The following is a 23,003-nucleotide window of genomic DNA, read 5'->3' as shown; positions in this document are numbered from 1 at the left end:
GGGTTTTTGCTTTTTCCCTGTTCTGTTTTTTGACCTCCCTCTTTCTCTAGTGATTTCTTTTTTGTTTTTTCTTTCCTTTTTTTTTTTTTTTTTGCCCCTCACGAGGAAAGGAGAGTGGATGTGGATGTAGTATCCGGAATAGACAGAAGGCATCCGCATGTTCAATCACAGCCCACCAGAGTGGATGGCCCTAATGCAGGAATAAATATGTCGCATAGCGCTAGGCCACTTGATTGCCCAAACAAAAGCCCTGAAACTAAAAGGGGGCCAAGAGGGGATGAGAGGAAGGGGGAAGGGAGATGGAGGTAGGCACGCCGCCGCAGGGATCTAGTAGTCGATAGTTTGGCATGGTCCTCCCAGGAGATGAAGGAACTAATTTAGTTCCTGCGTTAGGTTGCAACTGATCGGTGGCCCAACCGCAAAAGTACGGACTGTACCCGATTCCTGTTCCTGTCAGGTAGCGGACCCCAATCTTCATGCATGGACGCATGGAACCTCACGATCGCGAGGTCGCCGTCGCGGGGACGGAAATTGCTTGGGGACCGAGGACCTCCGGTCGACTGTCCATGAGATCGAGACATTGACTTAGAACTAGATTGACTCGGTTAGCAATTTTCCCGTCGAATCGGCGACCATGCCATTCCGAAGAAAGGGAGGAATAATTAATAAAACCCACCACAGAGAATCTCCTCCTCCCAGATTCCCATTTGGTAATCGACCAAGCCATGCTGCTCCATTCGATCGCATAACGAGATGAGTTCTTTGCCAAGATTCTCCATGACCTCGCCGGTCAGAAGACTTGTCCGGGCCGGCTGGCGGCCCGTCTGAAGGAGTTCCTGCGTCAAATCCTTTTGTTTCTGGCAGACAGCCAACCAGCAGATGTTAAAGTCATTCCATAGTTGGAGTCGGTCGGCATAAAGTACTTGATCGTCACGTAAAATGCCTGCTCAGAAAAGAGGGTACAGGAAGAGAGACCCCGAAGTTAGTCTCATCCAGGTGCTCGGGATTTAATCAAGAAGGATAGTAATGACATAATAAAGAAAAAGAAAAAAACAAGAAACGAAAAAAGAGCATTGGCCACGGACATGCATGTACAATACAAGTGTCTGGGTCGGTGCTTTCTTAGGGGCAGCAGGAAGTGGGTAAATAACCAAGATTAAGGAAGAATTAGGAGGCACGCTAAGGGAGAGACATACCCAGTTCCCGCGCATTAGTCACAAGCCACTCGGAGATTTCCAAGAGTGATCTACTAGCCTCTACCAATCGGCCGGCGCGCGTGTCCGCGAAGGTCTCTCTCAATGCCTGATGAAACTGCCCATACGACTCGTTCGGATGACCGAAAGATTCGCCCGCCGCTGGTTGCTGGGGCTGAGGCTGCGACGGCGGCGACGGCTCCAGGCGTCCGGTCGTGCCCACCGGGGTCATGTCCGGCATGGTTGCGGGAAAGGGCTGGGTGGTGCCAGAGCGACCAATGGGCCCCGGCTGGTTATAAGCAGCCAGCGGTAACTGCGCCAGGTAGGGCGACGGAACCCCGGGTCCAGTCGGCTCATTATAATACTGTGGAACGGCGAATTGCGAGGAGAGCGCATCCATCGCTGCAGATTGCCGTGTTGCATAGGGTGGCACGACCTCGTACGGGGACTGCGTCGGGCCCTGTTGGTTGAGGTTGTAGACCATCTCAGACTCGTAGCCGGTGAACGATGGCTGCACTTGCTGACGTTGGTGGTCGCGCAACGTCGGCGCATACGGCTGTAACTCGTCACCCTGCAGCGAGCCGCCCTGGAAAGCACCGTCGGGGTATTCATAATCTAGGTATGCGGACGTGGACAGCCGGGCGCGTCCCGTCGCCTGGGACGGCGCATCTCCACGTGTCGATTGAAGGGTCGCCTGCCTGAATCGATCCGTCGCGGCCCCGTAGGGTCGCGAGACCGTACGCCGGGTCATTCCTGCCCGCGTCGCAAACTGTGCCTGTTCATGTTGCTTCATACGTCGGGTATCGCCATCCATGCCACCCAGCCGGTCCCACGGAGCGTCCCTACACACGGGGTTGGGATCAAGGGACCAATGTGCCGGAGGGGAGAGCGGCGGACTTGCGTATGGTTCCAGTTTGGCGGGAGTTCCCCTGACGTATCGGAGGGGAAGAAGGAGATGAGGTTTGAAGAAAAAAGACCTGGTTCGTGAGTTTATCTAAGAAAAAAAAGGATAATCGTTTCAATGTCGCCGGGTCTTTTTTTTTAACCCCCTGCCCTTTTGATTGATTTCTGGAAAAGCTTTGGCCCTGCGTGTACCCTTCTCTTTCTTTTTGGTCGGCGTACAACCGAGCAGGGATTGAGATCTTAGCCAGCAGTGCTCGCAGGCTTAAGCACACCTGTATGTCTCACGGAATGACTGTTTGTTTGAGAACTCCAGTACAAATCCAGAACGTGCAATCTGAAGGTGAACAGGGAAAGTTAGTGGCGGAGGCCTTTAAAGGATGACGATGGAGGGGCATGTATGGAGGGGCACGGCTCAGTCATACAAACAAACGGAAATAAGCAGAGAGCCAATGCGATGGAATTGGAATAGAACGGAAGAATCGAGAACAAGAAAAAGATAAAAAAAATGAAGAAGAAGAGAAGTTGAGGAAGAGAAAGAGAATGAGAGAATGAGAGAGGAAGAGAGAGAGAGAGAGAGAGAGAGAGAGAAAGAAGCAAACAAATGCGCGCACACAGAGAGATCAGGGTAAAAAAAAAAGGGACAGGATATACTTAAAGCGCAGAAAGGCTTCTCCAAGGCTTCCCGAACACCGTTGACTTGGAAGGGAATGGAGGCTGTAGAAAAGGATTCCCGGTCGATCTCAAAAAGGAGATGAGGTAATAAAGAGGAAAAATAGAAAGGGCCAAAAAAAAAAGAAATTCAAACAAGACTAGAGAGTGTCGGGTTGCGAGTTGATTGGGGGGTCGCAGATGTTTTCCTTTCAGACGTTTCAGCAGGTCCAATGGCTTATGCTCCGAATTGCAGCCCAAACTCCTATTGGGAAACAATCATGACCGACGAGACAGCAAGTGGAGAGCGAGGCGAGCCAGAGATAGAGTGAGGATGGGGGTGGAGGAGTGTAAGAGTGAGGGTTGGGGGCAATACTTATACAATACGTCTCAGGCGCAAAACAGGATCACCAGATAGCAGAATAGCAGGATAGTAGGATAACAGGATCCGAGATCTTCCAGATCACGACAATTATTGAGAGGGGCTGATCAGCTTGTTTGAACGGAAGGAAGGATAGGAATGGAGTCGACTAAATGAGTAAATAGAGAGAAGAGTTCCATCGTCCTCGATTGCGCCGATGAACAGGACGAGAAGAGCAGCACGAGGGATTGTCTCCCCACAATTCGAGCTAAAAGGAACATGGAGGGGAAGAGAGAGAGAGAAAAAGAAAAGAAAAGAAAAGATCAGAATTCAGAAAAGCAAAGGGAACAGAAATGGGAAGGAGCGAGAAAAAAACAAAATAAAATAAAAAAAAAAAGGAAAGAAAAAAAGAAAAGAAAAGAAAGACGAATCAGGAAAGACGAACAATGGAGGATTTTCTCCCATATTTTCTTTTTCTTTTTCTTTTTCTTTTTCTTTTTCTTTATTATTATTATTATTTACTATTTTCCAATGTTTTCTGTATGATTCACGGGAACATCATCGAAGTGATAGATAAACTCCTCCATTCCCAGTGCCGATCCACTTCCGAGACTAGAGGCGAGAAGTAGATCCTAGTAAGTAGTCTCTACTTCCGTCTTACATTCCAAGGAAAGCGTCGATTAGGTTGACGCCTCCGTTCCATGGCTCGTCCTCGGGCCAATCAATGCCAAATCCAACCTCTAATGCCATCCAGTATCCCAGGCGCCTGGACGCTGGAGCCCGAGAACGCCGATCTCCCTCTTGTCAAGGTGCAGGTCGATCCTGAGGGATTGCCGAACCATTCAGCCGGAACAAGTTCGTCTTACTAGAGAGGGGAGGAAGGATTTTAAAATGAGGCGACGGGGTTGAAGGGGATCAGCCCCGTACTCTCAGCGGAACAGAGTATAGATACACAGTTACCTAGGTACATACTACATCCTCAACACGATAGACTCGATCTGACATCGTGCCTGGAACTAGTCTCGTACCTTCCACCCTGCTGGGAATCCCCTCGAGCCAATAAACTCCGCCTACTCCACCTTTTGGCCCCCCCGTCACGTCGTCAATTTGAAATCATCCTCTCACTCGGATCCTCGAATAATCATAATTATCATTCATTAACTGCTATTCATTACTCAATCTTGATGGTTTCAATTGAGACATCAGTCAACCATATCCATAAATAACCATCATAGAAAGTGAGGCGGTTCCAGCCTCACGCTAAACGTCTTGGTTGCGACTCTGCCGGGCGATGGATTTCTTTTAATCAATCGGTAATTTGTCCTTGAAGGAATCGGGATCGCGATCGGATCAGATCAGGCCGGCCTGGATATTGGATCCGTCATTTCCCTCGCTTCATGCATTCATGCTCTGCATGCTGCAGCTCTTGCTCGTGCTGCTTGGATTTTGGGTCCGATGGATCCCACCCTTCCTCGCCTTGCAGACCGGGTCTTCAGTCTTCAGCCTTCAGCCTTCAGCCTATACCATCGCCTTATTATGATCATCGTCGCCTCTCTCCTGACATCATGCCGCTCCGGCTCCGATGGTCATTCTTGGTGCTTCTTGCCTCAATAGGTCATACAGAACACGAGAGCTATCTGAAGTACGCAGCGCGGTTATCGCTCCGCCGGGACCTCCACCATCCAATCGACGGGTTTCCGTCATCCCAGTCGGCCCCGGAGAGGACTGGAGGGTTCCCTGTAGGATGATTGTCAATCCGTCTGGCTCGCCACGGTTGTCGTTGCTGAAACATCCCTACATTTCCTGCAACCAGATCGTCCCCTAGAGGCCAAGGGCTGTCGGTGGGTCATGTCGGATATGTCAAACTCGATCACCGGAACCGCAGGCCATCCAACCCACCTCTTCGTTATCCACAGCTACAAGTGATCGCAGCGGTGGCGCTTTCCTGGAAAAATTCCCCGACTCCCAAGTCTTAGTCACTCGCGGAAGGAAGGGAGACGGGGGAGGACGGCCGCTGCTTCCCACCTGTGGCACGTTTCGTCCGGGCGGATTCTCAGAATTCCTGTCTCCGCCGGCAAAGTCACGCCCGATTACACGGGGTGCATGTGCAGTACATGCATACTCCTCTGAAGACCCCGTTGCTTTGTTCAGTATTGGGGTCTGTCTCCCCAGCAACGGAGTCGGTCATATATGAATTACGTCTGCCATGGGCCGCGCGACAAGGTGTCGTCTGCCCTGGTGACTACAACCCCTGAAGGCCTGGCGCACCAACCTGTCTCCTACAGGCTCCTCCAATGCACATGCCGTGCTTCTCGCGCTTGGACGAAATTAGGAGGCATTCCTCTTACGGTAGAACCATTTGGACTATCAGATCTCTCTGGCCGAGTCCGAGCGGCGCAGGAGCGTCCGCATATGTCGTTGCTTCCATTTCAGGACACTGGGGAACGACTAGAGGATCCCCAAGGAGTCGACGGACTAATTCCATCTTCATCCAAGTCCGTTCTTTGGCCAGGAGGTCTCGCTGTCTCTGCTGCCACGAGACATCCGGACGTGCATGCACTGATCAGGCAAAGCCCGGCCTCTGTTGGCGAACTCATACCTTGGTGACTGTGACTGATTTAGGCTATTGCCCTCACCTTGTCAATTGTTGGCTGCAATTGATTTTCGTGTTCTTCTTACTAGTATTTTCTTTTCTTTTATTATTATTATTATTATTATTATTATGATTATCTTTTCTTTGTGCTCGTTGCGGCATCTGCAACGGTGTAACCCAACCCCTCCCCTTGATTCGTACGTGGACTCTGCTGGATGCGCGTACGTACGCCGCGTACGTCTCGAGCGGATTTGATTTTACTACATCCATGGTTCTAGTCATTGTGGCTTTACTGTCGTATTTGCTGAAAGCCAGACGAACTGCTGGAGGAACTAGTGCGCCATAGCGTATACTAAGCGGTTTTCGTTGTGTAACGACCGCGTCCTTGGCCATCGATAGGATCAAATAGTCTGGGACCGCTCATTCTGGCTTCCTTTTTCCATCATCCCTTCTCCACGAAATGAACCGAGAAACTTTGCGACACCCGCAAAGATCCCAAATCCATGTCAGACATCGTCTGGCGGTCTTGATTCCCTCGCCGGGGCCAATGGAATGGCCCCGAAGCCTCGTGCAACCCGATAATTGGTCCAATCCGACTTGATTGATTTGGATGAATTAACGCCAATAGTTACATGCTTGTCGCCGAGACCATGCAGTGTCGTATCTTGAAACGACCATGGCATCTAAAAAGAGATGCTCGCAATACAGGATATACAGTCGTCGAGAATCACAAGGATACATCAGAATAATACAGGGAGAGGAAAGAGAAACACAAGGATACACAAGATAAAGGGCATCGACCTTCCACACATACACACATATACCCCCCGGAGAACCATCCGCAGTAGACCAGACTGGCTTTTAACGCTTGACCCAGGCGGGCTTCTTGCGGGCCTTGAGGTGGCCGGCCTTCTTTCTTTCCACGCGACGGGCATCCACCGTGATAACACCGGCTGTAAGAGGACAATTAGCACAAAAGACCAAAGAAGGAGAGAAGGAAAAAGCAAACAAATAACGTACCTTTCCGCAAGACGGGCTTCAGAGCGGGTTCCTGAACCAACAGTGCCCGTCCCAGCGCCAAAGTAATAGCCTCGGCCTGTCCGGTAACTCCTCCTCCGCGGACGGTCGCCCACACGTTGTACTTATCCAGTCTCGACGTACACCTCAAGGGCCACGTCGCACTCTCTCGGTCATGCACCCGAGGGAATGCCTCGAGCAGATTCTTGCCGTTCACCAGAACTTCACCTTCTCCCTCGACCAGATGAACCACGGCCGAAGATTCCTTTCGCTTTCCTCGACCCCGGGCCCGGCCCATCTCATCCACCGTCGGCGGAAGTGGCTTGTTCGCGTAAGGATTTCCCGGACGAACGAACGAATCCAAAGTGGTTTTAATTTCCGCCGGAATCACCAAGGGGTCGATCCGATTGAGTCGTTGCAGAAGCTTCACGAGGTGCTTGTATTTTTTCGTGGGCACGTTCTCCCCGACAAAGTCGCGGAATTGAGGCAACTTGAGCCATGCCTTGCGAGGAGCGTCGGCCGGCGCTACCGTCGGCATGGCCGCGGACTTAGCCAGCATGGTTTCTAACCGCAGCAGGTGGTCGATGAATTTCGGACTGCCGGTGAAGTAGGCGGCCGAGGCGGGAACAATCCGCGCCGGGCGCGCTCTGAACTTCTCAAAGTCGATCTCGCGAGCGGCCACAGCCTCGGTGGCATAACCGCGAGTGTCTTTTCGTTGCTGGGGGATGGAGGACAGGGGAGAGGCGGAGGAGAGCTTCGGGGCACGGAGGACAGGCCGCAATTGAGCCGTCCGGCGGACGGATTGCATCGCCTGGACGATGCAATTGGGGGTTTGCCAGGCCATGGCGGTCGATGTGCCCGGATTGGCAAGGGACCTTTGGGCTCAGCGAGAGAGATCGAGAGGGGAGGAATGAGCCGTGGAGCAAGACAACAGGGAGGGAAGGACAAGAACAGACAGCCCTGGGCGGGCGATGCCGAATGCGTCGGTCACCCGGCCTGAGGTTTTTCGCGCGGTCACGTGGACGAGCAAACGTTCCTCCGGCGCCGACTCCGTCTGATTCGCACAAAATTTCGTTCTTCTCTTTTCTTTTCCTCTTCTCCTTTCCCCCTCCCCTCCTCCCCTCCATCCATCATCCTTCACAATGGCCTTCGGAAAGCTCTACGGTCTTCCTGTATGTATTCCATCCTCTTGATTTAACTTCCCTGGACCTCACAGTGAATCCTTCTGTTCTCCTGGAATCTCTCCGGATTTCGTGGGGTTCAACACTTGCACCCCTCCTTTTGACTCCACGGTTGGCTAATCGGAATTTTTTTCTCCTCTCCAGGACAACCCTCGCACCATCTCCATCCTCGTCGCGGCCAAGGCCAACGATGTTGAGTTGGAGTTGGTTAACACCGAGGCTGACTCTTCCGCTGCCTTCAACAAGTCGGCCGAGTACACCAAGCTCAGCCCCTTGGGCAAGATCCCTGCTTTCGAGGGTGCCAATGGCTACACTCTCTCCGAGGCCATTGCCATCGCTGTCTACGGTAAGCCTTTTGCAACGAGCTTCTTTCACATCGTTCACACAGCGTCTTCTATGATGAGCAATTTTATTATTACTAGTTATCCCTGGCAGAACAAACAGTGTTGATAATTTACACCTCTGAGATCCAAAAATTTCTGTTACCCCGCTTTTGGGGCGGAAATTTTTTACAAAGTCGCTTTTGTGTCTTTTTTTGCTTTGCATTCTCCACATGCGTTGATATGATTCAATCTTTCCACGCGATGAGCTAATTATGGCCCAGTGACCTCCCAGAACGAGAAGACCACCCTCTTGGGTAAGACCAAGCAGGACTATGCTTCCATCCTCCGCTGGTTGTCCTATGCCAACTCCGAGCTCGTCCCCCGCTTCGGTGCCTGGTACCGCCCCCTCATGGGCAAGGACGCCTACAACAAGAAGAACGTCGACGAGGCTGCCAAGGCTGCCCTGAACAACCTCGCCGTTCTCAACACCCACCTCACTGCCAACACCTACCTCGTCGGTGAGCGTATCACCCTGGCCGATTTCTTCGCTGCCGCCACCCTCACCCGTGCTTTCGCCACCGTCCTGGACAAGACCTACCGCTCCGAGAACCCCGCCGTCGCCAGATGGTACCAGACCATCGTCAACCAGCCCGCTTTCAAGGCCGTTGTCGAGAACCCCGTCCTTGTTGACGAGATCATCAAGTACACTCCCCCTAAGAAGGAGGAGAAGCCCAAGAAGGAGGCTGCCCCCGCTGCCGCTCCCGCTGCTCCCGCCGCTGAGGAGGCCCCCAAGAAGCCCAAGCACCCTCTTGAGGCTCTTGGCAAGCCTGAGTTCGTCCTCGACGACTGGAAGCGTTTCTACTCCAACGAGGACACCCGCCCCACTGCCCTCCCTTGGTTCTGGCAGAACTACAAGGCCGAGGAGTACTCTCTGTGGCGCGTCGACTACAAGTATGACAGCGAGCTCAAGCTCACCTTCATGGCCAACAACCTGATCGGTATGTTTTCTTCTCTGTCATGTGAAGCCTTATGATTGCTAACCCCTTCCCTCAGGTGGTTTCCACGCTCGTCTGGAGGGCTCCCGCAAGTACCTCTTCGGTGCTCAGTCCGTCTTCGGTACCAACTACGACTGCGCCATCCGTGGTGTCTTCTTGGTCCGTGGCCAGGAGTCCGCCCCCGCTTTCGAGGTTGCCCCCGACTGGGAGAGCTACAACTTCGAGAAGCTCGACCCCTCCAAGGAGGAAGACCGCAAGTACGTTGAGGACATGTGGGCCTGGGACACCTCCATCACCATCAACGACAAGGAATACCCCTGGGTTGATGGCCACGTCTTCAAATAGACGGTTTCGTCCGAACCCAAGGCACATTTCATGTCACCCTGACCTGTTTTCAAGTCGGGTGAGCTTCTAGATGAAACCCGGCTCCATGAAAACCACGTCTCCCTACCTCTCTCCCTTAAGGTGAAGAGTGCTCCCGGGGCAGCTGGATTATGAAAGCCTCATATCCCGCCTGTCCGCTCTTCTGCCTTCACTCCCCCCGCCTTAATGACTACGCTGTCCATGTGGAACGGTTTACGTGTTTTCATTCTTCGAAGCTTTTTTCTTTTTCCAAAAATTTTGATATCACGTCACGTTTACGATCTGAGATGTTGGATGATGCAGTAGCTAGTATCTAGCAATACAAACAAACAGCAAGCACTATTTGATGCTCTGCGTACTATACATTCTTGCTTTTGTCTCATAAATTACGGATCATAGTTTCTTGTCTTGATAGATCTAATTGAATCTCATTCATCGTGATTCTCACCCTCCATTCTTCCACCCCCTATGCACATCGCGTACAGTCCCAGGTTCATCTCTCACTTTACAGATTGATCAATCAAACTCCATCCTTGAAACCTGACAGCTACGGCTTCAGTTACAGTTTATCATAATTCAATCCTATCGGTACATAAAGTAAGTAATGACATGCTCCCGACGCTCGGTAAAATCCAATCTACAAGGTACAAAGGCAAGTAGGTAAAGCAACGACTGCAGAAACAGGGTATACCATCTCTGGATGGAGCCTCCTCTTCTACAGCTTTTCCTTTTCCTTTTTGTTTGGTATCCGTACCTGCATCTTTCTTCCAGTATAATACAATTGATTCTGTGTGTGTGTGTGTGTGTGTGTATTGATATTGATATTGCTATTCTCAATCCATTCTCATCTATATAGTTATCTACTCTATTCTTACTTTTCTTGGTTAGTCGCTAGGGAAAAAGAAAATGCAGTTGTTTCAAATTATACGAATAACAACTGAGTAATAGAAATTATCCTTATAGATAGATAGATAGGGACTGTGCAAAGATAGAGATTAAGACTGAGGAAGTAAGTCTCAAGGTTCAGTCATTGATTATCACTAATAAAGGTCTTTTTCTTTTTTTCTTCCTTTCTTTAAAAAATAGATAATCAGTAGACAAATAATGTGTTATGTTATGTGTCTTTTTTAAACTCTTTTTTCTTAAAAGAAATAAAGATAATATCCTTTTTAGCAGTCTTAGATGAATATGTTTTATTTGATATCGTAGATATATATACCTTCACCGTGCCCAGACCTTTGATACCTATGATGTACAGGGAGATATCACATTCGCGTATCTACTACTACTACTACAACAACAACAAACTAAACAAACAATAGCGTCACAGTCATCGTAATGTGCTTTCTTTTGGGGGTATCTAGGATGTAGTGTATGTATGTATCTGGTTATCTGTGCTGTGTATGTGCTGTATGTATGCATGCATGCATGGATACCAACCAACGGTCTCCAACAAGTCAAGTCAAGTCGCGATCAAAAGCAGTTCGGATCTAGTCCCAGACTAGATTTAGAAGAATGGTAATGGTGGATGAAGAGTGCGGGAATCAGAAGGAAAAAAGGAAGATCAGAAGTCCAAAAGAACAGGACATACACAAAAAAAAGAAGAACTGGACTGAATCGATCAGAATATGTGCAACCAATCAATCAATCAATAAAAAAGCCCAATGCACCAATGCAAATGTACAGAGTCAGTAATAAAACAAAGCAAAACCGTCATCATAATCAATGCAGCCAAGTCCAACGAAAGTCTAAGCTTGTTCTGTTCTAGGTCAAACATTCAACGACTCTTCTAATCGATCTAATAGATAATTCTCGGATTCGGTTGACGTCGCGGGGGATGGTGAGCGCGCGGCAGCCGGAGAAGGATAATCTGCCTCAGTGGATGACGATGTTGTAGCTGTCGTCGTCGTCGTCGCGGTGGCTCCTCCTGCTACTGCTGTTGCTGGTAGCGGCACGCCGCCGGAGATGATGCCGCTCGACGAGGTCTGGGGTTCTTCTTTGCTGCGGAACTTGCGCTCCTTCTGTCGCGCTTTGCGTTCTTGTTTGCGGATCTTGCGGCGCTCCTTGCGGGCTTGGGCGGTTGCTTCAGGGCCCGTAGGTGGAGGAAGGGGGTGTTGTTGCTGAGTTTGTTGGCCTTGAGGGTTGTTCTGGGTGGAAGAGGTGGAGGAGGGGGTGGTGTCGAGAAAATGATGGTCGATAGTGTTGCCATTGAAAGGGAGGTCGAGGATGTTGGTCTTTCCGGATAATTTCGACTGCCAGTCCCGAAGGACTTTGCTGATGTCGTCGTGTCTTGTCAGGATTTCGAGGACGCGAAGAACCTTGGGGAAAATCGAAGGATCATCAGGGGCATTAGTGAACTCGGGGATCTCAAGGATATTATACGGCTCGCTGACTGCCTTGAGTTTGCTATCGTCGATCAGAATAGTGTTGGTCTGATCCCAGCGGGTCTTGTTGCCCTGAGAGCCCGGATAAGATGCTTGAACCTTCGAGTCCGCCCAGACGGTTTCCAACGTTTTGTAGACCTGAATTTTGGCGCGGTAATGGTCGGCCGATAGGTTGAACTTGTCCCGGCCCCATTCAGCCACAAGCGCTTTTCGTTTGTCGCCGGGGAAGAGCTTATCGCAAACGGCGTCGACGGTTTCCGGCTGAGAGCTAGACCAGATCATGACTTTATAGTCTCGCAGCAATGTGTCAAGGAAGTTTTCTAAGCCGGCCCGCCGTGCGAATGACGGGGGTAATCGCCGATGCTTTCGGTAGATGAGCGTGCCATTCAAGTCAAGAATGATGAGTAGAGGCTGGGGAGAGTGAGACCCGGCAGGTGGTAACGACGATTGCGCAAGGTAGCCCCGGCTTGGCGAAGGAGGGCGAGGAGCTTTGGATGGCGATTTCTTTTTCTGGCCTCTCGGCGAAGCCTCTACGGGTGGGACTTCGGGCATCGCAGGAAAAACCCCCGTGGAACCGGCATTTGCGAGCGCCATGGGGTCAAAGGGGAGGAAGGGAAAACCATTGAACATGGACCCTGCCATTGCCGGGTTCTGTAGGCCCATATTCATCATGAACGCTGGAGGAGGCATCGGCGGGAGTAAGTTCGCCGGGCTATTTATGTCATTCCATGACGGGGTGTTGAAAGATGATTGGTACTGTTGCTGCTGGTCCGACGGGTTGAAAGGCGGGAATTGCAATCCCTGGCCATTGAAGACGTCGGCAGGGTTTGGAAATCCCGGGAAGGGTGGCATCGCGTTGAAATTTTGAAAATCTAACGGAAACTCCGGAGCGGATCCCGTAGTATTCGAAGACATCTGAGAAGGAAAGGCTTGCGACGAAGCCGATGGCACTCCGGGGAAAGCAAACGGCTGCTCCACCTGCGATCCGTACGCCTGCGCTTCCGGATTCAAATGTCGTCCTTGATTCTTGAAATTGCGCGCTTTGCGATTCCTGCGCGAATTCCCAGCATTCGCTTTTTCAGGAGTGTGAGAGGCGCTCCTGTCCGGTTCTCGGTTAGGAGCCGATTTTGGGTTCCAACGTCCTCGATGCGGCCGCCATGCCGCCCTTGGATGGTTGCCATTGGGCCCGTCATATGATTCGATGTTTCCCGGTCGATCTCCGGCTCTGGAGAAGCTCTCCTTTGGGCCTCCTTGGGCTCCCATTCCTGTGTCTAAGGATTCGTTCGCACTCGCACTCGAAATCGTGGGCTGCTGCTTTGGAGTGGCCTGGGGAAGCGATAAGGGTTCGGCTCGTGATATCGAAGTCGCCGTATAGACAGAGATCAACTGCAAGGGTCAGCGATTGGTCGATCTGGTAGAACAATGTGGCGCAGATTCCGCAAGCACGTACCTTGGAGGAACCCCCCCTGCGAGATATGCGACAACAAGATGCGGAGGTCAAAGCTGTACGAGTGAATGCAACAAAAATACAGGACGGTACAGACATCCCAGAAGAATGCCGAGAAGGCGATCAGGGGAAGAGCAAGGACAGCGGCTCAGGAGCAGGAGTGAAGGTAAGGCAACCAAGACGTTCTGATGGACGGCAAAATATCATCAAATCGGAACCCAAAACGGTCAAGATCGGCTGGTGAGAGAAACCCCGCCTTCCTCACCGCCTCAAGACCCGGCAGTATCCTTGAATTTTTTTCAAACTCCGACTTCACCGCCGCAGTCCTCGTCGCATTTCTCGGTTTCTTTTCTTTAGGGTATCCCTGTTGACCTTGAAGCCATGCCTATTTCAGAACTTCTCAATCGCCGGGTGCGAGCTAGACCAGAGGAGGATGAAGAGGATTACTCCGACGATGCGCCATCTGAGGTCGGGGTTCAGAACGAGGACTCGCAGGCATCAGACTCGGAAGATGGAAGTGAAGACGGATCCGAGGGGGCGGACAATCTGGTTTGACTCTCAAATTCTCGCTGGTGCAAGCGCACGACAAGCTAACTATCACCAGTCTGATGGTTCCCAATCGGACAACGCAAGCGAAGACGAAGCGGACGACAGTGAAGACGACGAAGACGACGACGGAAAAGAAGACGTACGAGCCTCCCTCAACAACATCTCCTTCGGCGCCCTAGCCAAAGCGCAAGCATCCCTGGGCACGAAAAGCAAGCGCAGCGCCAAAACCTCCAAATCCACCGAAGAACCCACTCCTTCGCCGATCGACGACATCCGGGCCCGGATCCTTGAGGCGCGCGAGCAGAAACGGCAAGCATTGAAAGACATCGAGAAGGCGTCTCGATCGTCCAAACATGCTCCGATGATCCAGTCGTCCAAGAAGGCCGTTTCCCGCAAACGAACAATTGTCGAGCCCCCCTCTGTCCCCAAATCTCGCGATCCACGATTCGACCCGACGATCGTGAACCAAGGCGGTCGGTCGAACACGGAAGCTGCCGAGAAGGCGTATGGTTTTCTGGATGAATACCGTGCCAACGAACTCAAGGCCTTGAAGGAGCAGCTTGCGAAGACCAAGAATGTGAATGAGAAGGAGGAGCTAAAGCGCACTATTCGGTCTACTTCCGATCGTCTACGTGCCATGGAGAACAAGAGGCGCGAGAGAGAGGTCATGGCCGACCATAAGAAACGAGAGAAGCAACTCATCAGCGAAGGAAAGAAGAGCAACCCCTACTATATGAAGAAGTCGGATCTGAAGAAGCAGGTCATGCTCAAGAAGTACGAGAGCATGAACTCCAAGGAGCGGGCCAAGGCTCTGGAGAGAAGACGGAAGAAGATGACCTCCAAAGAGCGCAAGGAGATGCCCATGGAACGAAGGGGTATGGGTGATGGTGCTAATGGTGAGGGACGAAAACGCCGGAGGATGGAATAAAAGGGTTGCAGGTTGTGTAGTCTTTCTTTTCTCGCTCAAGTTCTCCATTGAAATACCCCAATATCATGACTTCTTAAGGACACCAGCACTAAACAAGGTTGTTACTACAACTGCATGACTCTTATGGAAATATATATGCACTCAATTTGGAAGAATAACAGGCCCACGATTAATCGAGGAAGGAGCCGGAAATTAACTATCCTCGTATTAAAACCATCTTCAACTTTCCATAAAATCATAGCCGAACTCGGTCCAGAAAAGAGAAAGAATTAAGCAAAAAAGCTAAAGATTATAGATCTCCAAACAACTGATGGGACATTTATCCACAATCGTCCAAGGAAAGATGTTATGTCAAAAACTGAAAGCAATCGAATAAATGGTATCCTCGATATAAAAAAGAAACAACAATGTGAGGTCGAATGACCTAACAAGAAAATAAACAAGAGAGAAAACGGATCTGCCGAAAAAATAATGTGCGGAAGAAAGGAAAAAAAGACAACAACCCTAGAAACAGATCTCGACATAACTCTTGGAGGCATGATGTTTGGAAAATTCGAAAACCCGAACCAGAAACGCCGAGCACCTTGTTAAGCGGAACTGACAAAGCTGATTCCAGCTTGCAGTCGCATATGGTATAAGTAATAAAGGGAAAAAACAACCAAAGAGGGAATGAGTGAGTTGGTGAACGAGCGGAGGGAGAAGAAAGGAAAGAAAATGACCCAAGTAGAAGCATAAACCACTATCCCTCCGGATTCGGAAGATATTGTTCATGCCGTTCATATAGATAATCATGGATTTTTGTTTTGTTTGTGCATATCCATCATGTTCAAACGCCAGGCAGATCCTTCCCAACTCAAGAGGAGAGTCAGACTGCCAAATACCGTAAGCTTCTGTACTTCAAGCCCTCAGCACTGTTGGTGCTGTTCAATATAAGCCGGGCTCAGCATAATATTTACCCTGACAGCCGCTCAGGAATGAAACAAATCCCAGGCTCTGGCACACAGGCCCAGAAACTCCTCTTTCTTTCTCCGTTGGGTTTCAGGAGAGTCTCTTCCTGCCCCGAAAGGCCCGTACGTGGCGCCCGCGCCCGAGGCCAAAGCCGGATTGGGTCGGTAGTGCGGCTCGGGACCATGACCCAACGGGGGACTTCCGTTGTCCTGTTCGTATTCACTGCGAGGGCGACGGCGGGCGGTCCCCTCCGACGGATACACCGTGGGCTGAGGTGGCGGAGGAGCGTGTGCGTTCGTCATAGGCCGAGCATCTGGATGAGCCATAGCGGACTTGGGACCATTGTTGATACGCGGCGACGGCGGAGTTGGGGGTTGATGGCCTCCATAGTGAACTATGCGCGGCAACAGCTCCTCCCGACCACCCGAAAGCTCCTGGACAGCTTCTTCGGCGGAGCGGTATTCTCGAGGCCGATTAGAGGCCTGCGTGGCACTGGCAGGAATCCGGGGGGACGGCATGGGGGGCAGATTGTTTGATTGAGACGACGTCGAGCCAGATGCACCCTGATAATACGGGGGGCGGTTCGCCTCTCGGTCACGGGGACCCAATGCGTCAGACCCGAAGACGTCGGACAGTGGTGGAAGACGGTTATTCGTTTGGGTGGCAGGGACATGATGGATGTGAGAGGTCGAGCCCAGTGTCGGACTCTGGTTGACGAGATGGCGGGTTAACGGCTGAGCCTGGTGCCTTCCGGTAAAGGTCTGATTCAGCGGGGCGGATTGAACGACACGCTCGTTGGCGAACTGTGCGGCAGACGGGGGGACGATGGACAAGCCGGGGGGCGGCCTCCTCTTGGAGGAGGCAGTCTTGGGGACCCCAAATGACGACTCGGACGGTTTGATGCCGTCCGGCCCATCATCCTTGGCGGACTTGTTCAGCCGCGACTCGATGATTGATCTCTGTTGATCTCGCACGGACAAACTCCGCTGAAGTTGTTCTCTCATGATGGGATCGTGGGTCTGAAACCCGGGCGACAAACAAGCAATACCGACATTCTGCATGGTGATTCCCTCTCGAGCGGTCATGGGACCGCCTGGGGGGCGCGCTGACAGGCCTCCGGAAGTCGGAAGACTGGTAGAAAGGTCTAGTTTTCGGGGTCGGGGACGAGAGTGCGTTTGCATCGCTGGTGAAGAGGGTGGTTCTTTCTTGACGATCACTTTAGGAGGGTTGCTTCCGTTCTGAGAACTAATACAGGGGAGAAAAAAGGGTTCGTTAGTCTCTTTCACCGATACCTCCATCTTCAAAACCGGACCAGGGGGGGAATTGGTGGCTTACGCCGGAGATGTTTGTTTCTTCCCGGCGGGAGAGCTTTTTGTCGAGGATCCATCACGAGAGGCACCCGACGGCCGAGGCGGGGTGGTGCTAGGCTGATTGGAGGTCATAGGAGCAAGGGTTGGGCAGTTTTTCGGACTTCGATCATGGTTTATATGCGGAGAGGCCAACGGAGCGGCGGTGGCAGGTGCAACGGCGGTCGACATCATGACAACCGAAGCGAAGGAGAACGTAGAACAAGTTGAAATAAGGGATGAGAAAAAGAAGGGACGGAAAAGCGAAGGGACTGGAGTACAAGCGCTCCTTGATATAAATGGACAGGTCGCAAAGTGGTCGAGTTGATGCGGGATGGACAATGGTTCGGACGAAGTGAAAGCCACCAGTGGTCCTGCATGCACAGCGCTGGGTTGTCTCACACAGCCCCCGTATATAAACCCCTTCTAGAGTGGTCGTCTCACTGTGCCACCCAAAGCTTCGTGGGAGAAACAGCCAACGCCAAACGGTATGTGGCAGAGCCGGTATCAAGCTTCTGAGTTGACGGACCTCCGGTCGGAATGGGAGGGCGAGACCGAATCAAAAAAGCGCGCGCGGGTCACAGAGCTCGGCGGGAGGGCGGCTATCGTGGAGGAGGGGAGGAACAAGTTGGAGAAGGAGATTCCCAACCAAACCAGTCCAGGTGGGTACAACTGGGAGGGGGTTTTGGTTTCTTTGTATTTCTTTTATTAACCCCTCGTTCTGTGACAATCAAAAGCAAAGAAAGGAATTAGACAAGAAAAAAAAAAGAGATTCTATGGGCAAAGACGTAAGGGAGGGGGGACCAACAAAAAGGCGAGCAGGCGGATTCGTTGGTCCGACAGCTGTGACAAGGCGTGGTCGGATACTTGGAACAAGCGGTTAACTAAGGCTGGTGGGCGGCAGTGTGACAACGCTGAGAGGTCGGTCAGACTGGCAGAACGATCCAGAGCGAACAAGCGAGCGAAATGGACCGGGATCTCGTTGATGCCTGGCCCAGTGACACGCAGGCAGCCTGAACGGGGAGGGTGGACCGAAAGGAGGGGAGGAGAGAGAGAGGGAGAGAGAGGAAGAGAGGGAGGGGGAGAGAAAAGGAAGAAAAGAAAGAAAAAGAGGAAACAAAGGAAAGCGAGGAAGAAGCGCTGACGGGAGTAGATGGGAGGAGGGGAGGATTATTAGTACGGATGAACTGTAAGTATGGCAAGGGACCGAAAAAGAAATAATCCAATTGAATAATACGGATAAGACAAGATAAAACAAAAATAAAAATAATAAAAAAAGACGGCAGTGGGACAAAGGATGGAGTCAGACAGGGCACTTCCAATCCGATTCAACCAGATCAATCAATTTGAGGGCCGGTAAGCATCCCAGGCGGAGAATAAGACGCCTTAGTCGACGGAGGTACGGAGGACTACAGGATATTTCTAACAGAGTATGCCTATGAGTACCGAGAGAACAGCTCAGTTGGGCTGCAAATGCATGGGGAGGGGAGGGGATTAATAATGAACCGTCTGGAACGAACATCGGTAAGAATCAAATAATAATAATATCAGAATTCAAACGGAAGAAAACAAAAGTAAAACAAATAATCAAATCAGAACTGAAACTCCTGAAAAGTCAGATAGTCGGCGAGGTGGAGCCCGGCCCCCGCCCTGATTGGCAGATGCTGAGACATGCGACGTTTCTGACTTTCTGCCCGCTCGATGATGCGACGCTTGTGTGACCTTTTATTTTGTGACGCCCGCCTCCCTCACCAGTGGAATCGGGAAACAATAGTCCATTGGGATAATCTGATTCACATCGCTCGCTGGTCGGGGCCAAATCGTCCCCTCTCCCCGGTCAACCCCCAAAAAGTACGTGCGCACAGCCTTGAGTACTTCAGAACTCAGAAGCCAGAAATCAATACAGAGTCTGCTATCGCATGCATCGATCTTCGTGCTCGTCGCGCGGAAAGTGGATCGATTGTCTCGAGGGTTCCCCCCTCCCCCCTTGTGACAGACCCCGATGCGGGTCAACCCTCGCATGGTAAAGAACTACATACAGTACAGATAATGAACGGAAATGATTCATCGTAATATGATCCATGTCCACGTTGGCAGGTGTGCTTTACCTCACAGGTAAATCTCCTGGTCTGTGGTCCATCATACTCCGTATAGTCCGCCAAGTCTGCCCCAAGACTTCCCTTTTAATCTATCGCGAGTCACGAAATCCCATCGACCGGACTAGATCCAAGCGTCCTCGTGCCGGGAGGGCTGGAGACCTAATGGATGATAGTCAGATTATCAGGTACCGTTAATTAATCACGAATCTAGTGATGACATCTCGCGAGAAATCAGCTTACGGAGTAGGTATGTCCCTGATGGTTCCATGCAAACAACGAGGATGGCAGGTCTTACTATCTACAGCAACTACTGTGTAAATACTGGAATAGTTCCATGCCAATCCATAATCAATCTCCTGCGATCCCGGTCGAGGTTGCAGCGCCAATCTGCCAATCTCCAACAGATCATATCCCCCTCGGCGGGCCCACGCGTGTTCCTTGCAAATCCAGGACCAGCTGCCACTGACTTGCCCGAGACGAACCACTAGTTTTATGGGTCGTGCTGAAATTATTGATTTCGAGTTCCGTGGTTTGGATTTGGATTCCATATCCAATGTGCTGCCCTGCACGATATTAAATAGTACTTGTCTACTCCGTAAATTGCTGCTCAGGGTAGTATCGCGTTATGGGAGCGAGATTAACCCGGTCGCATTCTTTGTGACTGACTCGTAACCCGGCGAGGACTACATTGCGAAGATATTACCGTCAGTTTATCCTAAGCAGGGATGCTACCCTAATGGTTATCCATACAAGGAAGTCGAATCCCTGCGAGCAAGTCCTTTGTCCTCCGTAGTGAACATCCCGAGCCGTGTATGCGTGGAATTGATGACGATTGACCATCTAAGGTTCAAAACGGTATTCTGCACGGACAAATTGCTAATAATAATCATTACCATAAATCATAATCTTAAGTACGGAGATTGGCATCATCATCATCTCCTCCTTAAGGCTAAACCCTAACTCATCTTACAGACTCACCCTTCAATTCCCATGTGGACGGAAAGGTGGTCTTTGCGTCAAGCGAGCTGGTCCTGGCCGATCGCAATATTAATTTTTTTAAGCTTCCCAGCAGGCTAGCTTCAGAGCTGTCCATGATTCTATTCTTTGCATCGCTAGTGTCCTTAGCGTCTGTGTCTGTGATACTGATGGGGAACGTTGATATTAATATCGACATCTTCGGGAGGGCTGTCATTGTTGGATGCAACTTAACCTGTTTCTTTCTTGTCGTTCGACAATAATCATCCTTCGTAATGGGTCGGTCTCGGGCTCTCCTAGGGTCAGGGCCAAAATAATGGCCTGGTCTGGTGTCTTACGATAATAATAGCAGCTACTAACCAGTAATCACTGGGGGAAGCGACGATCGGTGCTGGGGGCAGAGTCTCGTTCCAACAAAGCCCTGTGGTCAAAGACATACGGGAGTAACTGTTTCCAGATGTCTTACGATCGGAACCATTGTATCAATTTTCTCATTGGCAGTCACGATCGGGGAGCAGCAAACAACTCCCTATAGGCATATCATATTCAGAGTCTACTTCGTACGGAGAGCTCCAAACATCGAGGGATTACTAATGTAGCTGCCTCAGGCCTACCACCAAAGCAGCAAAATGCCAAGACCTCCGACACTGAAGGCGGTCAGGCGTCTATCGATAACCGTTTTTCAACTTTTTCCCCTCAGCCCGTGAAGGTTTGCGACGGGATTTGCATTCGCTCTACAAGTCTTATTTCAACCTTTCGATCTCGAGATCCCAGTTGTCGCCCTTCCGACTGCCCTACAGAAACTCAATCGCCGCGCAAACAATGCCTTCCTCCGTACACGAAGACCAGGACCAGTCCATGATGGACGCCGCGGCCCCGGAAGACCACTACGAGCAAGACGAGGTGTTGGAGATGGAGGAGAAGCGGATCATTGTGGTTCGTTGACCTTTTGCTCAACCCCCATTCTGAGACATGAACCCTTGGCTAACTTGACGGTCTTCCAGCTCCCCGGTGCTACCGAAACCGCCGCTTCGTTCCAGTTCGAAGGCGAGGGCCATACGTTGGGAAATGCGCTCCGTTATGCGATCATGAAGAAGTACGTCTGCCTCTTTTTCTATCTCATATTTAGATCTGTTGCGATGGGATCAGCTGACATTTGCTTTCTCTGAACAAAGCCCCAAGGTTGAATTCTGCGGATATACTATCCCTCATCCTTCGGAGACGAAAATGAACCTTCGCATTCAGACTTACGGTATGGGACTTTTTTTTCCGTTTCCGTTTCCTTGTCTGCTTTGCTTTGCGTTGCCGATGTATTGCAATACATTGCGATTGCCGCTTATCTCTGTGCATGACATCCCCATCCCAAAATCCATACTAACTTGCCCCTTTCTCTCCTCACCAGACTCAACAACCGCCGTGGAAGCTCTGGAAAACGGCCTAGAGTCGCTGATGGACCTCTGCGATGTCGTGGCGGATAAGTTCACTACTGCGCGCAATACGTTCAAGGCTGCCGAGGCGGATAGAATGACCTCGTAGTATGGTGAATTTGCTCTTCTTTTCTTTCCCTTCTTTAAAAAGCTCTATATGGCGTTATGTTACATGTATGTATGTATATCTATTTTTTTGTTCCTGTTATGGGTTATGCATTTTAGGCCCGGTCAGCAACTTAGCATTTGGGGTTATAGAATTCGTTTTATTTGAGGTGTATAACTTGCAGCGTATGCTTTGGGGGTTGGGGCTGCGGTTTCTAGGTGTTTGGTTTGTATACTTCGAGTAATCTCTAGATGTAGGGTGTTATTCTCGGCGAGTCTTCAGGTTCTATCACAGATTGACTGGATCGGTTAGGAGAGCCTTGAGGCTTATGCTCTACTATTGCTATCGAGGGTTGAATGACTAGGTAGAACGCGCTGTGCGGGTTGCGCTTCTGCTTGTTTGACCGAGATCGCATATATACGGTTGTCGAAAACGAGCCTGATTGTCTAAACACCTATTAACAGAGACCTTGGACTGCTGCATTCAGCTACAAACAATGACAGCCCGACTACACGGAAACCACTCAGCAGCATTTCCTATACAACGATATCAAAAAAAGGAAAAACCTGACGTTAGCTAGACCGACAATATTTACATAACACTTTCTATCGCCCCAGTCCGCAGGACTGCGGAGGTCCAACGAGAAAAAAAAAATAAGAAAAAAGAGGAAATAGAACACAGTTTCATTTTAGTTGCGGCCTTCCAAGAAGCCCGAGATGAAGTTGGGGGGTAGACGGGCACCGGGCTCCTCCTCTGGCCGGAAGTACTTCATCACATGTGACAGCTGCTTCCAAAAGTTGAGGGTTTCCTGGTTTGGCGGGATGAGTTAGAATAGGTTCATGTTACTCCCATGTAGGTGCTGGTCCGTAGCAAGGAGAGAGAGAAACATTGGACATCGTCCGAGCTATTGCGCCGACATGCAATGGATTCGAGAAGTCGAGGGTCTGGTCTAGCTCACCTGGAACTCGGAGTGGCTCTGGAACAGCAGCACGTCGACAACGCCCAGCTGCTTCACATATCGGTGCTTCTCGAACTCCTGGCGGATCTTGGTGCGAATGGCGGACACGGGGATGTTCAAGGAGTACATGGTCTGGATCTCCGGGGACTATATGTTCAAAGATGTTGCTAACGGTCAGCTTGCTGGCTTGCTTTAAAATTCGCAGCCACGGGAAGTCCATTCCAGGTCGAGTTTCCAGCTCGGAAAAGGCAATTGGCAA

The 23,003-nt window shown here is 50.8% G+C and overlaps 8 protein-coding genes across 8 annotated transcripts; 3 read left to right on the top strand and 5 right to left on the bottom strand.

Moving 5' to 3' along the window:
- Nucleotides 1-1,033: 1,033 nt before the first annotated feature.
- Nucleotides 1,034-2,566, bottom strand: LDX57_008961 (uncharacterized protein). The gene has a single exon (XM_046090682.1). The coding sequence runs from the start codon at nucleotides 2,005-2,007 to the stop codon at nucleotides 1,180-1,182; it is 828 nt and encodes a 275-aa protein (XP_045946657.1). The 5' UTR covers nucleotides 2,008-2,566; the 3' UTR covers nucleotides 1,034-1,179.
- Nucleotides 2,567-6,665: 4,099 nt separating this feature from the next.
- Nucleotides 6,666-7,559, bottom strand: MRPS9 (mitochondrial 37S ribosomal protein uS9m; the record flags this gene model as incomplete). Its single annotated transcript, XM_046090681.1, has 1 exon — nucleotides 6,666-7,559. The coding sequence occupies one exon, from the start codon at nucleotides 7,557-7,559 to the stop codon at nucleotides 6,666-6,668; it is 894 nt and encodes a 297-aa protein (XP_045946656.1).
- A 298-nt stretch (nucleotides 7,560-7,857) lies between these two features.
- On the top strand, nucleotides 7,858-9,559 carry TEF4 (putative translation elongation factor eEF-1 subunit gamma; the record flags this gene model as incomplete). Its single annotated transcript, XM_046090680.1, has 4 exons — nucleotides 7,858-7,887; nucleotides 8,041-8,242; nucleotides 8,501-9,217; nucleotides 9,273-9,559. The coding sequence occupies 4 exons, from the start codon at nucleotides 7,858-7,860 to the stop codon at nucleotides 9,557-9,559; spliced, it is 1,236 nt and encodes a 411-aa protein (XP_045946655.1).
- Nucleotides 9,560-11,346: 1,787 nt separating this feature from the next.
- Nucleotides 11,347-13,224, bottom strand: LDX57_008958 (NIF domain protein; the record flags this gene model as incomplete). Its single annotated transcript, XM_046090679.1, has 1 exon — nucleotides 11,347-13,224. The coding sequence occupies one exon, from the start codon at nucleotides 13,222-13,224 to the stop codon at nucleotides 11,347-11,349; it is 1,878 nt and encodes a 625-aa protein (XP_045946654.1).
- A 565-nt stretch (nucleotides 13,225-13,789) lies between these two features.
- rrp36 (putative pre-rRNA processing protein) lies at nucleotides 13,790-14,885 on the top strand (the record flags this gene model as incomplete). Its single annotated transcript, XM_046090678.1, has 2 exons — nucleotides 13,790-13,957; nucleotides 14,013-14,885. The coding sequence occupies 2 exons, from the start codon at nucleotides 13,790-13,792 to the stop codon at nucleotides 14,883-14,885; spliced, it is 1,041 nt and encodes a 346-aa protein (XP_045946653.1).
- A 968-nt stretch (nucleotides 14,886-15,853) lies between these two features.
- On the bottom strand, nucleotides 15,854-17,374 carry LDX57_008956 (uncharacterized protein; the record flags this gene model as incomplete). Its single annotated transcript, XM_046090677.1, has 2 exons — nucleotides 15,854-17,078; nucleotides 17,169-17,374. The coding sequence occupies 2 exons, from the start codon at nucleotides 17,372-17,374 to the stop codon at nucleotides 15,854-15,856; spliced, it is 1,431 nt and encodes a 476-aa protein (XP_045946652.1).
- Nucleotides 17,375-21,075: 3,701 nt separating this feature from the next.
- Nucleotides 21,076-21,789, top strand: RPC19 (DNA-directed RNA polymerase core subunit RPC19; the record flags this gene model as incomplete). Its single annotated transcript, XM_046090676.1, has 4 exons — nucleotides 21,076-21,189; nucleotides 21,258-21,349; nucleotides 21,429-21,505; nucleotides 21,656-21,789. The coding sequence occupies 4 exons, from the start codon at nucleotides 21,076-21,078 to the stop codon at nucleotides 21,787-21,789; spliced, it is 417 nt and encodes a 138-aa protein (XP_045946651.1).
- Nucleotides 21,790-22,474: 685 nt separating this feature from the next.
- On the bottom strand, nucleotides 22,475-22,873 carry LDX57_008954 (putative NADH-ubiquinone oxidoreductase B14 subunit; the record flags this gene model as incomplete). Its single annotated transcript, XM_046090675.1, has 2 exons — nucleotides 22,475-22,594; nucleotides 22,745-22,873. 2 exons carry the CDS (start codon nucleotides 22,871-22,873, stop codon nucleotides 22,475-22,477), a joined length of 249 nt encoding a protein of 82 aa, XP_045946650.1.
- Nucleotides 22,874-23,003: the final 130 nt, after the last annotated feature.

The sequence above is a fragment of the Aspergillus melleus genome, assembly GCF_016097325.1.
Source record: "Aspergillus melleus strain CBS 546.65 chromosome Unknown contig5, whole genome shotgun sequence".
Classification (NCBI taxonomy): domain Eukaryota; kingdom Fungi; phylum Ascomycota; class Eurotiomycetes; order Eurotiales; family Aspergillaceae; genus Aspergillus; species Aspergillus melleus.
This window is presented reverse-complemented; position numbering and strand designations above follow the sequence as displayed.

Excerpts from the sequence above, each read along its gene's own strand:
- LDX57_008961 (XM_046090682.1), bottom strand. The coding sequence starts at position 2,007 with ATGGATGGCGATACCCGACGTATGAAGCAACATGAACAGGCACAGTTT.